The sequence below is a fragment of the Bombina bombina genome, chromosome 1 (assembly GCF_027579735.1).
Source record: "Bombina bombina isolate aBomBom1 chromosome 1, aBomBom1.pri, whole genome shotgun sequence".
Taxonomy (NCBI): Eukaryota; Metazoa; Chordata; class Amphibia; order Anura; family Bombinatoridae; genus Bombina; species Bombina bombina.
In genome coordinates this window covers 1,260,998,898-1,261,017,065 of record NC_069499.1, presented here as the reverse complement: position 1 = coordinate 1,261,017,065, position 18,168 = coordinate 1,260,998,898, and the positions used below count along the sequence as shown (strand labels likewise).

Below are 18,168 nucleotides of genomic sequence, written 5' to 3'. Positions count from 1 at the left end.
GGAAGTTGATGCCGCACCTGCCTTGAAGTTTTGAAAGGCACGAAAATTAGACTGTTTGGCCCTAGATTTGGACCTGTCCTGAGGAAGGGCATGACCTTTTCCTCCAGTGATATCAGCAATAATCTCCTTCAACCAGGCCCGAATAGGGTCTGCCCCTTGAAGGGAATGTTAAGTAGCTTAGATTTTGAAGTCACGTCAGCTGACCATGATCTAAGCCATAGCGCTCTGCGCCCCTGTATAGCAAAACCAGAATTCTTAGCCGTTAGTTTAGTCAAATGAACAATGGCATCAGAATAAAAGAATTGGCTAGCTTAAGTGCTCTAAGTTTGCCAAGTATGTCATCCAATGGAGTCGCTACCTGTAAAGCCTCTTCCAGAGACTCAAACCAGTATGCCGCAGCAGCAGTGACAGGGGCAATGCATGCAAGGGGCTGTAGGATAAAACCTTGTTGAATAAATATTTTCTTAAGGTAACCTCTAATTTTTTATCCATTGGATCTAAAAAAAAAAACACAACTGTCCTCGACAGGGATAGTAGTACGCTTTACTAGAGTAGAAACTGCTCCCTCCACCTTAGGGACTGTCTGCCATAAGTCCCATGTGGTGGCGTCTATTGGAAACATTTTTCTAAAAATAGGAGGGGAAGAGAACGACACACCTGGTCTATCCCATTCCTTATTAATAATTTCTGTAAGCCTTTTAGGTATTTGGAAAAACATCAGTACACACCGGCACTGCAAAGTATTTATCCAGTCTACACAATTTCTCTGGCACTGCAATGGTATCACAGTTATTCAGAGCAGCTAAAACTTCCCTAAGCAACACGCGGAGGTGTTCAAGCTTAAATTTAAATGTAGAAATATTAGAATCAGGTATCTTTCCTGAGTCATTAACATCACCCACTGACTGAAGCTCTCTTTCCTCAGCTTCTGCATATTGTGAGGCAGTATCAGACATGGTTCTTAAAGCGTCAGTATGCTCTGCATTTTGTCTCACCCCAGAGCTATCTCGCTTACCTCTAAGTTCAGGTAGTCTGGCTAATACCGCTGACAGTGTATTATCCATGACTGCCGCCATGTCTTGTAAAGTAAACGCTATGGGCGCCCTAGATGTACTTGGCGCCATTTGAGCGTGAGTCCCTTAAGCGGGAGTCAAAGGGTCTGACACGTGGGGAAAGTTAGTCGGCATAACTTCCCCCTCGTCAGATTCCTCTGGTGATACATTTTTTAAACACAGAAAATTATCTTTATTGCATAAAATGAAATCAGTACATTTGGTACACATTCTAAGAGGGGGTTCCACCATGGCTTTTAAACATAATAAACAAGGAGTTTCTTCTATGTCAGACATGTTTATACAGAATAGCAATGAGACTAGCAAGCTTGGAAAACACTTTAAATCAAGTTAACAAGCAAATATAAAAAACGGTACTGTGCCTTTAAGAGAAACAAATTTTGTCAGAATTTGAAAAACAGTGAAAAAATGCAGTAAATCAAACAAAATTTTTACAGTGTGTATAATAGGCTAACAGAGCATTGCGCCCACTTGCAAATGGATGATTAACCCCTTAGTTCAAAAAACGGATCAAAAAAACTAAATAGACGTTTTTTTAACAGTCACAACCAACTGCCACAGCAAGCTGTGGCCCTACCTTCCCCAATAAACAACTTTGGAAAACCTTTGGGCCCTTTAGAGATGTCCTATAGCATTCAGAGGGCCTTTGAGGGAAGCTGGATGTCACAGTTTGTAATTTTAACTGCACCAACTGTAACTTTTATACTACAACAGTGGAAATTGTTTCTAGTCAAAATTTAAGCCAGCCATGTGGAAAAAATTAGGCCCCAATAAAGTTTTATCACCAAAGCATATATAAAAACGATTAAACATGCCAGCAAACATTTTATATTGTAAATATCATAAGGGTATTACCCCTGGGAGTAAGCATGATACCAGTCGTTATGAAATCACTGTATTCAGGCTTAACTTACATTAATCCGGTATCAGCAGCATTTTCTAGTGTTTTCCATCTCTAGAAAAAATTATAACTGCACATACCTGATAGCAGAATAAACTGCACGCCATTCTCTCGCTGAAGTTACCTCATCTGTGTAATCCCCTCAGACATATGTGAGAATAGCAATAGATCTTAGTTACAACCTGCTAAGATCATAGAAACCTCAGGCAGATTCTTCTTCTATTTACTGCCTGAGATAAAATAGCACAACTCCGGTACTATTTAAAAATAACAAACTTTTGATTGAAGAAAATAAACTAGCTATATTTAACCACTCTCTCCTACAACGTCCTAGCTTGTTGAGAGTTGCAAGAGAATGACTGGGTATGACAGTTAGGGGAGGAGCTATATTACAGCTCTGCTGTGGGTGTCCTCTTGCAACTTCCTGTTGGGAATGAGAATATCCCACAATTAATGGATGATCCGTGGACTGGATACACCTTACAAGAGAAAGCAAGTCTGTCAAAAGAACTGAAATAAGGGGGAAGTTTGTAGAAGCATAGATACAAGGTAATAACAGAGGTAAAAAGTAAATTTATATAACAGTGTTGGTTATGTAAAACTGGGGAATGGGTAATAAAGGGATTATCTTTCTTCTTAAACAACAAAAATTCTGGTGTTGACTGTCCCTTTAAGAAAGTGAAAATAATTGATTTTCCAGACTAACCTGGGATGTTGAACACACTCTCAATAATTCTTTAGTTGCCCCAGCTGGAGGGGTGATTTTGTTAAAGAGACCAGATCGGAGTCGCGGTGTTGGCACCAGTAATGTTTTATGAGCCTAAGGAAAGAAATAAAATAGCAGAATACACAAACATGGTAATGTGCACAATAAATAGGGTACAGATCTATAATGATTGAAAAAAATAAAATTATATATATATATATATATATATATATATATATATATATATATATATATATATATATATATATAATTAAAATTTAAACAACTTTCCAACTTATTTATTTGTTCTCTTGGTATCCTTTATTGAAATGCATAGCTAGGTGTGTTCAGGGGCAGCAATGCCTTACTGGGAGCTAGCTTCTGATTGGTTGCTACAGACATATGCATTTTGTCTTGGCCCACCCAATGTGTTCAGCTAGCTCCCAGTAGTGCATTACTGCTCCTTCAACAATGGATAACAAGATAATAAACAAAACAAAGACTGAACAAATATAACATTTTAAAACATTTTATATTTCTTGTTTTGTTTCCTTCAACTTTAAATGTAATGGAGTCTGAAAATCTAGTTCTTAATACAAGACAAACTATTATAGGTGTACATGTAAATAAGATCAGGTCTGTCTTCTGTTACCTGCAGGGCTTCTAGACGAACGCCTTCTAGTGGCTTGTCAGGATCCACTTTAACTTCCTGAGTTTGATTGAAAACCTCTAGAGTTTTTATATTCTGACAAGCCTGGCGGGATCCCTGCACAGACAGAGCAAGAGAAGGGTTACTTACTTCCAGAGTGAGGAAACGTGCGTTCTTCTGTGGGGTGTCAGGGTTAATCTTAACAGTCTTGGCAGTTTGGAAGTCCTGTAAACTTGACAGTTTTTGACATGCCAGGGCAGCTCCCTATTCCAAGAGAACATATGCATAACATGGTATTAAACAGATCCTTATTAAAAAAAGTCAAAAAAATATTTCTACTTATACGGTGAGCAAAGCATAATGAATGAAAAACGCCTTCTACAAACCTCCCATGCATGATAAATTCTCAGCTACCAGCTCTACATGCAATGAATATTGTATTACATCACCTATAAATGATCTGCTACCTTTCTTATCGTCCACAATGCACTTCTGAAATGCAGCTATATATTATATATACAAAGCACCATACTACATAGCGCTATGGGTGTTACAGTTGGAAACTATTCCAAAAGCCTTAGAAACTGCTGAAGTGTCCAATTTTGGGAAACAATTACCAAAGTTCTGAAAACTTAGTTGTCTTTTTTTAGTACTAAGATAGCTGAAGTGGGGTCATCATGTATTGCAGTAGATGATTGTTGATTTTGTAAATATTTCTGGCACTACATTGATGTTTCAGTCATTTATTTTAAAGTCCCACCCCCACCATTTCTATAACCACACCCCTTCAAGACATCCCTATAATATAAACACCGGGACTAAGCAATAAAAGTATGATGTAGAAATGAGATTCATTGATGAAACAGACAGTAAGAGTGAAGAGGATATAAAGAGAATTACTCTCAATAATATTATGAAGTGCATTTGGGATAGTTTGTTACTACTTGCTCCCAGTAGTGCATTGTTGCTCCTTCAGCAAAGGATATCAAGAGAATAAAGAAGATTTGATAGAAGTAAATTGGAAAGTTCTTTAAAATTGTTTGTTCAATCTAAATCCTGAAAGAAAATATTTGGAGGATGAAAGAAGGGCAGGAGCCTCATTCCCAGTTCATTCTCAGCGTTGTGAGGTTAGAGAAAGCTGTTGAAGGTTGGTTGGTGTTTGCTCCTGATTAGATGACAGGGAGATGACGCTTCTCCTCTAGAGGTGTAAATGTATTATTGATGTAACTGGTCTGTTGTATGATCTGTATGTCTAGAAGGAGGTCTAAAGTGGTCAAATGGTTTTGTCTAGAATTGAAGTTAGTGTCTTGTTATATTAAGAAGATACAAAGAGTGGGCAACAGATGGTGGTAATGATCAATAGTCACTGTGTGATTACAGTTTAAGATTCTTGAGGGAGATGTCATGATGAAATGGAGGCTAAAAGGTAAAGCAGAGGTTTAAAAGGACTGTAAACACCTTGCAATTTTCTATATAAAATACCGGTATTTAGTTATACATAATGAAACAACTTTTCAATATACTGCAACAGGACATGATGGCACTATACAAAGATGATGATAAATGATAATAATAGGTTTTCATTATTTATTTTGCCCCCTTTCATGTAACCTAGCTTAGAACCTGAGCAATTTCTGATTATGATCTGGAACTAGCTTTGTTTTCTGTGGACTAAAGCCCAGATTGGCTCCTCAAAATAAGATGAGGAGTGGAGTTTGGTTAACGAAAAATAATTGCAGTAAATGTGTTAATTTGTTATAAAAACTTTAAGACTTGTGTTGCTATAGAATAACATATCAGCCAACTGAAATGTCTTGTTATTACAAGGTGTTTAATGTCCCTTTAAATAGCCACTAAAGTCTACTCCATTATCCAAACGTGCATATTATTTTTATATACACACTTTGAGGCTCTTGCTCCTACTGAGCATGTGCAAAAGTGCACAGTATCTACGTATATGCTTTTTGTGATTGGCTGACGGCTGTCACTTAAAGGATTACAAAAGTTTTTTTCTCTCCATGTAATCTAATTTTATAAATTGAATCTACATAAACGAACAATCATAACTTAGCCACTTTTTGTTGAAAACGAGCGTTATTATTGTAATTATAACATATATCTTATTCGTGAATAAACGTCATAGAAGTCATACCCACTTTAACGGTGCCTGCAATGCAAATTTTTGTCTCCAATCAAAAAGCCTGTTCGCGCATATCATTAAGGCATTGTTGCGTCACCCTGCGCATGCGCTTTTGAATCCCGTGTTTTGCGCATGCGCACATTGCCGCTTTGAATAAACAGAACCACAAAGCATTTACTGGCATAACGCATGCGCTCTTAAAAAGACTATTGATTGCATAGGTATTCATAGGTATATACATAATTATAGTATTTGTAATACTATTGTTTATTTGATTTACATAAATCGAGTTAGATATTCAATTAAAATAAAAACCTATGTATTCGCAATGAATTGATAATGAGGGTTAAGCTTATGGTATTATCGTTATTATGCTGTTTCTATTATGACATTCGTATTTTAAAATCATTTTAATGTTTGCAGTTAAATCTTGATTGTATGACATTTATCAATCTTAATGATAACCAAAGATGATATAAATAAGGTCAATAAGGGCAATTGAAAGCTGGTGGTACTAAGATTTTAAACTGCATTAATTTTAAGTATATCAAAAAGTATTCAGAGTATGAAATTATGTTAGATGAATTAAGTATCTGAATTAAATAGGGGTTTCATTCATCAAAAGTATAAATGAGAATTTATGCTCATTATTGCAAGGGTCATTCTCGCTACGCATAATTACGATCCTACCTGTTCTATAATGCTGTCATATCTGTTTCCCAGTATCGATTCAGACGGTCTGCTTGTTCAGATTAGAGTGACGTGTGACGTGTTGGTTTGCTCGCGCATGCGCAGTACAGCGCAAATCGGCCATATTAATAACTCAGGTTATCAAGTATGATTCGTTATTCAAACTAAAGGTTAAAATGGTGGGTTTGGAAAGCAATTCATTTTTGACATGGAATATTGATTGAACAGTAGTAATCTGACACTCAAAGCCTATTACAAATATGGATATCATAGATGTATATATCGAAATAAGATAAGTGTATTCAAAAGTTTAGTGTCCCTTTAAGATAAAAAAAATTGTCGGCAACTAGGAAGAGGGGGGAGGATTGGAGAGATTTTTAAAAACTAAAAAAAAAAATTGACAATTGTGGGGTGGGAGAGGGATAAGGGGATGGGATGTGTCAGGTGGGAGGCTGATCTCTACACTAAAGCTAAAATTAACCCTACAAGCTACCTAATTAACCCCTTAACTGCTGGGCATAATACAAGTGTGGTGCGCAGTGGCATTTGACGGCCTTCTAATTACCAAAAAGCAATGCCAAAGCCATATATGTCTGCTATTTCTAAACAAAGGGGATCCCAGAGAAGCATTTACAAACATTTGTGCCATGATTGCTCTAACTGTTTGTAAATAATTTCAGTGAGAAACCTAAAATTGTGAAAAAAAGTTAATGATTTTTGTTTTTATTTGATCGCATTTGGCAGTGAAATGGTGGCATGTAAGAAACCAAAATGGGCCTAGATCAGTGGTTCTCAACCAAAGTGACCTCAAGGCCCGGTACATTTTAGTTAGACATGTTCAGGGCCCGGATATATATATATATAGTGAGTAGCAGGGGCGGGCTGATCAGCCAGGCAAATAGGACCTGGGCCGAGGGACCAGCAAGTAGGGAGGCCAACAAATGGCATCTCCACGGATCCTGGTGCATTCCTTAAGCTGGAGTTTTCAGTTGCCCTATCAGTAACTAAGCAAAAAAAGTGTGGGTTTAGTGGGGGCCCTGGCGGGGGTCTGTCGCTGTGAGGGCCATGGAGTGTGGGGTCTGGCCCTGGAGGTTGGGTGCCCTTTCTCTGGACCTTAATGTTGGGGGTCCTGGCTCTGGAAGTTGAGTGGCCTGTTGGGGGCAGGGCAGGGAGGCTACCATGTTCATTTGCATAAAATTGAATACATTTTGGTCAGTGTGAGACAGTGTTCCTGGGGCCTTGATTGGTATCAGTCTGCCCCTGGTGTGCAGTGGGGGCATGAGAGGTCGGGGCTCACCAGCAGGGCTATCACGGCCCGGTACCTGGCCACGGCCCGGCTGTTGAGAAATCAGGGCCTAGATCAATACTTTGGGTTGTCTACTACACTAAAGATAAATTTAACCCTACAAGGTGCCTAATTAACCCCATTCACTGCTGGTCATAATACACGTGTGGTGCGCAGCGGCATTTAGCGGGCTTCTAATTACCAAAAAGTAATGCCAAAGCCATAAATGTCTGCTATTTCTGAACAAAGGGGATCCCAGAGAAGCATTTACAACCATTTGTGCCACAATTGCAAACAATATACTCAATACGCATTTCTGGGTCACGCCCCTTCATCAGGTGTGACCCAGAAACGTGTAGTGAGTATATTGTTTGAGTTGTCTGGCCAGACCAGTAGGTTGCAACTTGCTGTTAACTTTTACTCATTTTTATTGAGATATTTTTAATTTTGTATGTACTTGTTTTTATTATTGTGTAACATTATAACATTATGAACAGTTCCTTTGTACTGTATTGATAGTAGATATCACTATACTGCCAGCAGGCATTGATGTATTAAGATACAATTCACTTGTAAAACATTCTCAAGTGTTTAAATTGCTACTAAAACTGTGATCATTCACTCTGTATAGAGGTTGCAACTATGTTTGCATATTTTGCATACTGTGTTTTATATATTTTAATAAACATTAGTATCTACACTATAAGGTGTTTGCAGCGCTGTTACCACTTTTTTTTCCATTTAATTTATTTTTCCCATTTCATTTATATTTCTTTTTTATTTCAATATATATTTTTTATTTATTTAATTTCATCACATATATATTCAATTCATTCATTCACCATTTTTTTATTTTATTTATTTATTTAGATATCTTCACTGTTTATTTTTCCTATATTGTTTTTTTTTTTTATTTGCCAAATTTTATTTGATTTGTCCAGTTTTCCAAACAAATAATGCACAATTGTGTTTATGAAGGTTAATCGGGAACTCTTAGCCGGCAGGAGGTCCCTAGATCTACTCTCTAAATTTGGCCACAATATAATGGACAATTTGTTGAAATTATATATACATATACAAGTGTTCACCTATCTGTGTATATCTGCTAGTTACTACACTATTAAACTAGAAATGAACTATTCAAAATATTGGATTTCTTAAAATTTGTTATCTGAGATTTATTGTAAAAATTAATGGAATGTGGAATCAATAGGAGTATATATTTTATCATTCCGCCATATATACAAATTTGATATGTATTTATCTGTGAAGCCATCTATCTGACTATAGACTGAATAGGAAATATATGCACATTTATGTTATTGTAAATAATTGTATATATGTATATTTATAGTGACTGTTTTTGCAAGTATAACAAACATTGTTCAAGTTGAGATAAAAATGTATTTTTTCTGTTAAGTAAAAATTTCAAGTTTAAAAGTTGATTGAAAATAGAAGTTTAGGTTGTCAATCAAAAACTAATCGAGATCATATTGGCTTTCGCCAAACCGGAAGTTTCCCCTTTTTTTTCTAATACATGACAAAACATGATACCGTGCAAGACAACATGTATGTGTATTCACAACTATTGAGGTTTTCCTTTGTATATCCATTGTTAGCAAATATCTTTTGAGTTGTTTATATATATATATATATATATATATATATATATATATATACATATACACACACATATATACATATATACATACACACATACACATACATACATATACACACACACACACACACACACAATCCTCTTGATGTTCGATAGTTCGGAACTTAACATTTAAAGCTAAAATTGAGTTTTAGGATGTCAATCATAAAATGATGAAGTGAAACACAAAACAGAGGGGCGCCTCATGTGCAGATCAACCAAAAGTTCTAGCACCTTTGTTTTTCCCATTTGAATGCTACATGGAGTTACGATTCATATCCTTGGATCTTTCATGTGATTCAACTGGCTGATCAATACCTGGAGAGAGGGTGAACTGATACACCCTGAGATATCAGCACATCACTACTAGCACATTGGTGTGCTATTGCCAAATGTGAGTACCCATTTTTGGATTTTGGTTGCATCATTTCATGCTTACTTTTGGTTGATCTGCACATGAGGCGCCCCTTTGTTTTGTGTTTCACTTCCTAGTTTGGTTCGGATTCGTCTGTGAAGAGGAGAGCAGCCACCTATACCTTTATATCCATCGATGCCCTTTGAATAGTGCAGAGCACGGATTCTTTTGGGACTATTATTGCATAACTGTTTGGTAACAGATTAATTGTTTGTATTTCTCATTGAGATAAGATCTGTTATATCTGTTGAAATATTTATTTCAATATTACCACTTGGGAGCCCCCTCAATTGGTTTGTTTTACAATCATAGAATGAGCAAGACCTGATTGGTTATCGCCAAACCGGAAGTTAGACTCCTTTGGCATTATATAGCAGTAAGCCGTGTCACACCAACTATACACTTGAGAAAGGGGCGTGACCCAGAAATGCGTTGAGTATTTACAGGTTTAGACTGGTCAGACAAGTGTGCTACAATTTGCTGCTATAACCTTTTTTTCTGTTTTTAATCTATTTTAACTGTTTGCTGTAGATATTTTTTTATCAATTCCCTTTGTGTTTGAATACCATCACACACTCGAATTCTATAGCCACAAGATTGTGTATAGGATCCAATTTGCATATTGCATACATTATGTGCCTCAAGCTGTAAGATAGTTAAGACATCTTTATTGTTTCATGTAATTTACGCTTTTCTTTGTAACAATTTTATTTTTTGCTACAAATGTACACTTTGAATCTACAGAACATTTCCTATGCAGGCATTGTTTAGAAATGGAGCTGCTTAGCGTTGCCTATCTGATTGGAGTCTTATGTGGTGAAGTGATTGGACTACAATTTGCTTTAATTTTTAGATTGATTCACTTGTATCACCATTTATTGGTATTCATTTGTTATATTTCAACCATATTGCATCATATTATTAGTATATATTTCTTTCAATTTGATAAGGTTTGTGTGCCGCTAGAGATATAGATTTAATAAATGTCTTTTATACATATATTACCTGTCTGCTCTCAGGCCTAGCTGTGTGGGTGAAGTGAGTGCAAGACAATATAAAAACAGCAGCATAGGGGCATATCCAAATATATTTATAGTGTAAAGTGGACTTTCACAAAACACATTTTTGCAATAATTTTTTTTGCATAGTATTGGTGTCATGGCTAATTACAAGTGACCGTACAAACTGTTATTATGTATCTTACTGATGACATTGTAATTTGCTATAATATATAGTTTCTTTGCAACAGATTAGGTGTAAGTGCTTTATAAAACTATTACAAAAGGGTGTTTTGGGGCTCCCTTGAACAAGCCATCCAGTGATGAGACAAGTACTTAAGTGGGGAAAGTGTAAAATGTTTATTTAGATACAGATAACCTCTATATTATCTTCCCATGCACGTTCAGTTAAAGGGATGTTAAAATTCCTAGTTACAACTTCAGTAGCATGGTTACTACTCACCATGCTTGTGTTTTTCCTCCTGTATCTGCAGTTCTCTTTACAGCCATTCTCTTATTTTAACCTATTACAGAGATCAGTAATTAAGACTGGGTGCCACCATCTTGTAGCACACGTATTGTTGGATCCTGTGATAGATGCAGTGTGCTTTCGCAGATTAGTGATGTTACTGGCTTATTTTTTTTATTTTTTTGAGTTTTAAAATATTTTATTGAAAATTGTTGAAATGAAAATAGAGTGACAGCTCAATCTGTGTAGCAACACAGAAATCTGCCTGTATATCACAATAACAATTAGAATTGAGAACAGTTCAGTCCATGTATCTCATATTAGCATGTGTAAAGTCCAAAGTTCTGTTTAAATTCCTTTTTCTTCAGGGCGAGTATTCTCCCCTAAAACTGTTGAGTAGGACCAACAAACATTATTTGTAAAGTAATACATAGGATAGAGATACAGTGTGACCTGATGCATTGTGACAATAAAACCGGTAATTGCATATTAATTAGAGAACTAAGTAGGGTATGGAAAGAATAGAAAGAGAACCAGTGACCTTATCCAATGTTTCCCTATAGGTTATTGCATTGTAGTATCCAGTATTGCCCTTGGGGAAAGGAGGATAAGAGGGAAGGATAGGGTGGGGGGAAGGGAGAGATAGAAGGTAAATGGTTCTAGTGTCTTGTGTTATGAAGGCGTGTAAAGACGTACAATATCACTCATTTTTAGTAGCGTTCCACCTCATGAGCATCATCTCAGGAGTACCAATCCTGCCTGTCTTGTAAAAATGATACCTCTCTAAATTTAGCAGGCCATCCGCCTGAATTTTCAACTGTGCAAGTGTAGGTGTTTCTTATGATTTCCACATTTGTGGTATTAGTATTTTGGCACTGTTTATCATGATGTATAGTGTTACTGTTTTTTTATAGCTATACCTTGCACTTTGGGTTTGTTTAAACAACCGAAAACAGAAGCTTTACATATTTGCAAGTTTTTTTTGTTTTGTTTTTTACACAGTTTAAAAGTTACATAACAAATATAAAAAGGCCTAAGGAATAATAAAGAACAATGTACCTTCAAAAATGTACAGCTCCGGACGTCACTGGGCCGCGATCTAATAGAGCAACGCTACCGCCGGAGTTCATCCTCCCGGCGGTCTAACTACCCGACTGTAGCTACCGGGTGTAATTAAAGACCTCCAGCAATTGCGGCCATCCTCATTCAGCAAGCCGGCTGCAGACTGATCAGACTGGGGAACGGAGCCCTCCACTGCATACTAGGTGCTGTTGACCACAGACATAAGGGTAAGCCTCAGCGCATGGTTTCCACCTGGATCCCTGTATACTCGCTACACCATCTAAAAAGTCATTAGCTCTGTCACCACAATAGAGCCAGAGGCCCAGTAACTAGCAGCACTAATTAAGGCTTATCGACTGTCTACTTAAGTGACAATCTAGAACAGACTGCAGGACCGAAGGGGGACTATTCCTAACTCTGCTTTTACACATAAGTTACCTTGCAGCATTCTACTGATTCTGGCGTGTCTCCCAACTTAGAGGCCTTACTCTGCACACTTAACTCTGAATCCTCATAACTAGCTTGGGGCCTGAGATCTGGGCTGACCTGCAGTACCAGATAATTTTCATCTACTCTACCTCTAGCACTGTCTATCTCCAGCGAGCAAAGTACACCTACAAGACCCTGCTATCACAGAGACTCCCTGCAGTGCTGTGCATTGCTCAGTCCTCAAAGCCCTGTCAGGACTCAAAATCCCTGCCTGGTTCTCAGATAGATACAGCGCTGCAGTGTCTCTCCTCTTCCCTTTCCCACTCTAACTCTTAGAGTGGGTCATACCCCACATCCTTTTCCCGTCTAGGCCCAGTGGTGGCATTGATTTCCCTAGGGGAGAGACACATCCAGTCAAAACTTGTTACTTCTAGGAGTCACCTACTACCTACACTCCTGCCTATTTGCACCATAGCTCACTGCTAACACAGCCTCCAAAAGAACTCTCTACAGTTGCTTAACCCACGTAACGCAACTATGATGTGCTAAGTCCTAGGGCGCCCCTCCCTGCCGGTGTTAGCCAGCTGATTCTGCCAGGTCTCCCTCTTAGTGATCCTCTCTCCTCCTAACACCTCTTAATTCACTACTCACCACTAGTGGTAACCCTACCTTCCAATGTCGCAACATTCCAAGAGGAAATCCAAGGGAATGAAACCTTCAAAGCATACAGTTCGGGATCATTTTCTCCCTATCAGGGACCCGTCACCGGATATCTCAGATGATGATAGATCTGTCTCCCCCTCTATCTCCGAGGGAAGGTCTAGCGTGCGGAGACAACCACCCTCCCGCACACAGTCTGAAACGATCACTATGGACTCTATGAAGCTGCTGCTAGATCAACAGACCCAGTCATTCACAAAAAGGTTTGATAAACTAGAAAGGTCCTTTGACGATCTCAGAAAAGACATTGTCACAGTTAATGAGCGAACCGACATCTTAGAACGCAAACAAGAGGACCTGCTAGTAGACCACACAAATTGGGTAAGCTATACACAAAATTTGGCCGACCAAGTGTCCTCCTTGGAGGCGAAGCTGGCTGACCTGGAGGACCGTTCCAGGCGGAACAACGTCAGGATCCGGGGAATCCCAGAGTCTGTGGGGCCCCAGGAACTAGAAAAATTCGCTCAAGCACTATTCAGATCAATCCTGGGTCCATCGGGAGATCAGGATGCAAGAATCGACTGAATACACAGGGCGGCTAGACCGCAAAACCTACCTATGGACAAGCCTAGAGATACCATAGCCAAACTGCACTATTTTTCCTTCAAAGATAGGCTCCTGAAAGTCACCCTGAGACAACCACAACTCCCTGATCAATTTAGAGATATTTCACTGTATCCTGATCTGTCCCCATTCAAGCTCCAGCAACGACGAAGTTTCAGTGAAACCACAAAAACTCTGAGAGATCACCATATCCGGTACAGGTGGGGATTCCCGACTAAACTGATTATTACCAAAGACGGGGCCCAACACACTGCGCTAACACCACGACAGGCGCAGGACCTCCTGAGAATCTGGAATCTACCTGCTGGTAACGGGGATGAGAATCCTCCCCGCCCACATAGAGCAGGGCCTTTGTTGAGAGTTGGAGCCCAGCCTTGGAACCCGGACAGACAAGAACCATCTCGACAAGACCCCAGACGATGACTCACCACCCTCAGCCCACCCATGGAGGTCTTATGATTACTTAACCTCCCTTCTCCGGGTGCTGTATAGACTGCTTATCGCGGTCCAACCCTTGAGAGGACTGTTCTACTTCCTAGCACCAAGATGGTACCGAAGAACTTGAGGGGCCCAGTTGTTGGGCACCTCTAACATCATTCCCTATTCCATGTTTTTTTTCCCTCCCTCCCCCCCCCCAACACTAGTTGTTTAAATTCTACATACTTCGCTCTCACTCCTCTAGAGGACTGGGACATGGTCTGCCCGAGTAGACCATCTCCCTATATGGACTGGGACTACATCTCGGAGTCGGAGATGACCAGAGAGCTGGTAATGTACTGTTGAAAGAATATCTAATCTCACCAACTACAAATATTTTTACTGAGTTGTATTCACACCGCTAATTGTTTATCATGTTCCAATAATGTTCTTAATATGTTCCTAAAGTTTATAGTTCCTGCAAGGGTGCTCCTGATGATTTTGGTCTCTCTTCCTAACCTCTCCCTTCCCTCCCACTCTTCCCTTATTTTCCCTACCCCCCTAACTCGTTTTCCCTTCTCCTATCCTAACCTGGTCTCTCTTGACTCCCCAATAACCCCTTTCTTCCTCATGCCTTCCCACTAGACCCTACCATCTCTCCACACCCATGTACTCCACTCTTTCCCCCCCACCTACTTCCCCATTCCAGCCTGGCTTCAACTTTACATATGCCACTTCGGTCACTGGGTGGGTATCTTTGTGGGGTGGGCTTGGGAGGGGTCCTATCATCTAAGCAATGTCAAGATATTTTGGGCATACTGTTTTTCCATATGACTTATTGAGTTTACCCTGCACTGTTCGAAATGTACAATTTATTTATTTATTTTTTCTCACATAGAATTCTGGGGCACTGGTCTGTGTTGAGGTATATCTAATGACTATATGCTCTGATAATAGGCTCTTTTTTCGTCTCTCCTCTCCTTGTCACCCTCCCTTTCCCTAATTCCTTGCTCTACAGCAGTTTCCCATCCCTTCTTCAGCTCCTATGTCCTCTTGTACCTCTCTCCATATGCTCTTCCTCCTTTCTTAGGAGGACAGAACTCCAGGTCATCCGCCTATCTATCTTTTTTCTTTTCTATCTCTTCGTTCTTCCCTTCCCAACCTACCCATCCTCCCTCCACATACCTACCCAGCCAAAACCGCCTCTCCCTCCCAACCCTCCTTATGCTCTATCCTGTCTATTTCCCTCTTCACCCTCTGATCTTATTTTAACATCTGAAAAATGTCAAATGTTTAGCACTGTAGATGTTTAGCGTATACTATTTTTCTATATGACTATTTGAGTTAACCTGCACTGTCGGAACTGTACAATATCCCCACATAGAATGCTGGATTACTAGTATGTGTAGAGGTACATCTAATGAATATATGCACTGTTTATATGCTCTCTTTTCGTCTCTCCTCATCACCTCCCCTTTCCCCAATTCCCTCCTCTATAGCAGCTTCCCAACCCTTCCTCTCCTCCTATGCCCTCTTGTGGCTGGCTCCACTTTCCTTGCCATCCGCTCTTCTCCCCTTCTCAGGAGGACAGAACTCTATGCCACCCGCCCATCTCTCTTCTTTATTCCTATGTTCTTCCTTTCTGACCCCCCTCCCTTCCTTCACTCGCCCTGTCCAGCCAAAACTGCCTCTTCTTCGCAACCTCCTTCATGCTTTACCCTGTCTATCTACCTCTTCACCTTCTGATCCTATCTCAACATCTGGAAAATATCAAATGTTTAGCATTGCAGAAATTTGAATGATATCATGTTTAGGACTGTATGTTGAGGATTCATCAGAGGTTCCTATAATGACCAAGTTCTCTCTTCATTTCTCTCTGTCCCCACCAATAGCCCTGCCCTCCCCGCTGCAGCCGCCCTCTGGTCCCTCTCCTGATTCTGCAGCCTTACTACTGCCCTACCCTGCTTCCTCCATCCTCCTCTCTTCCCTCGGTAAATAACCCCATATCGCTCAACCCCAATCCTTTTCCTGATTTCCCCTCCCTAGGCCCTCCCCTCCCTTCCAAGATTTCTTACTGAAGTAACTCCTTCTTGTACACCCTTTCCTGTACCCTCCCACCTACTTCCCCTACTTACTGAACCCACCCAACAGGACATCTCACTCTCCCCCTCCATTCCCTCCTACATTCTCACCCTATGCCCGTCTAAAGACTGCCTCTCACCCATTACTCCCTGAATGTTTACTTAGATAAAGGCTATTATTAACTGTTGTACATTCGTGTACACGAACTGATTCACCCTCTAGACTTGACATGACCAACCTGAAGTCACGGCCCCACAGGACCCTTTTGGCCCCCCGCTGACCTCATGCACCTGGCACCCAGAGGCCCCTCATATTAACATCACCCTCTCACCATCACCACCCTAGACCTCCATTTCTCCTCCTACCCCTCCTAAGCCTTCCCTTGCTTCCTCCTTCCTATCTCCTCCCTAAAAATACCTGGCAACAGCTACCTATATAACCTGATGACCGAATGTACACCACAGCCGGTGGTGGAGGGGAGCCGCTGAGCCCTCCTCTCCCTGACCACCTCCTAACTTCCCCTTACCAGGGGTCACATTTCTGGTGCGGTTAGGGACTAACATCTGTGTCCTCCGCACTCCCTATTTGGCAGAGTGTAGTAGCCTCTGCCCAACCCGGAGAAACTAGTGGATCCCAGCGAGTATTCCCCCTCCCACTGCCCTATCACCTCCCCTGTTTCTCCTTTCCTCTTTCTATATTCCCCCCCTTTTTTTTCCCCCCTCTCTCCCACAATGAGAGTGGGCACGCTGAACGTTAGGGGCCTGAACTCCCCTACAAAACAGAGTTTACTTGTTAAATTTCTGAAAGTCCAGCGCCTTGATATAGTGTTCTTACAGGAGACACACTGGACGGGATCTCGGGCCGCCATGTTCCATCCTAGAGATTTTCCTGTTCGCCTCTCCTCATCGTTTCACAAGAAGGCCAGAGGAGTTACTGTCCTAGTGGGAAGACACATCTCCTACGAGTCCATCTATCTGGATTCAGACCCTTCTGGCCGCTATGTCATTTGCGTATGTTGGCTGGACAACACTTTGGTTACGTTGGTGGCTTTGTTTTCCCCAAATGTTAACCAGACTCTCTTCCTCAGCGGTCTGCTAAATAAGGTCGCCAGATTTAAACAGGGCCATGTAATTATCGGGGGTGACTGTAACCTAGTGTGGGACCCGCGCAGGGATAGGAAATCCCAGCGTGGGGCTCCCTCAAGACGCGGAGAGGACCATTACTCTCACCTCTTTAGAAACGTTGTCTCCCAGCATGCATACCATGATGTCTGGAGAGCCCTACACCCTGACGTGGATGACTACACCTATTTTTCAACTCCTTCCCAATCCTTTGCCCGACTAGATTACCTCTTTTGTTCCTCATGGACGCTGCAGATGATAGCTGCGGCCACGATAGTACCTTGTGTGTGGTCAGACCATGACGCAGTGGTTGTGGATATCACCTTCTCCCCCTCGGGGAAAAGTGGGCTCTCTTGGCGCCTACCAGAATACCTCCTTGCGGACTCCCAGATCCCGCTCTGGTCAAAGGAGATAGAAGAGTTCTTAATTATAAATGACACAGGATCCACATCGGCGCTGACTCTTTGGGCGGCGCTCAAAGCCTACCTCCGTGGGCTATTTATACAGAAATCCTCAGAGATTAGAAGACACAAGGGGGCCAGTTTGGCCCAACTCTACCACGAGCATACCGTCTCCAGAACTCAGCTTAGACAAAAGGGATCAGATTCTCTAGTCTTGAGAGTTCAGTCCCTTAGAAGACAGATTGAGGCCCATGAACTTGAGAAGGTACAGAGGGGACTCTATCTCCTGAAACAGAGATACTACCATAAAGGGGACAGGGCAGATCGGCTCCTGGCCCACAAACTCCAACAGAGAACCTTACAGAGCAAGATAGCTCATATAACAA

The 18,168-nt window shown here is 40.6% G+C and overlaps 1 protein-coding gene across 2 annotated transcripts in view; it reads right to left on the bottom strand.

Moving 5' to 3' along the window:
- MTHFSD (methenyltetrahydrofolate synthetase domain containing) overlaps positions 1-18,168 on the bottom strand; it is a 110,576-nt gene that overhangs the window by 73,768 nt on the left and 18,640 nt on the right. Inside the window, exons 3-4 of one of the 2 annotated variants that reach the window (XM_053700910.1) lie at positions 3,480-3,593; positions 2,681-2,794 (exon numbers count right to left, since the gene is read on the bottom strand). In XM_053700910.1, the coding sequence (XP_053556885.1) occupies positions 2,681-2,794; positions 3,480-3,593 (228 nt within the window). Of the gene's footprint in view, positions 1-2,680; positions 2,795-3,332; positions 3,447-3,479; positions 3,594-18,168 lie in introns of both variants that reach the window. The other variant, XM_053700915.1, reaches the window with a different exon arrangement.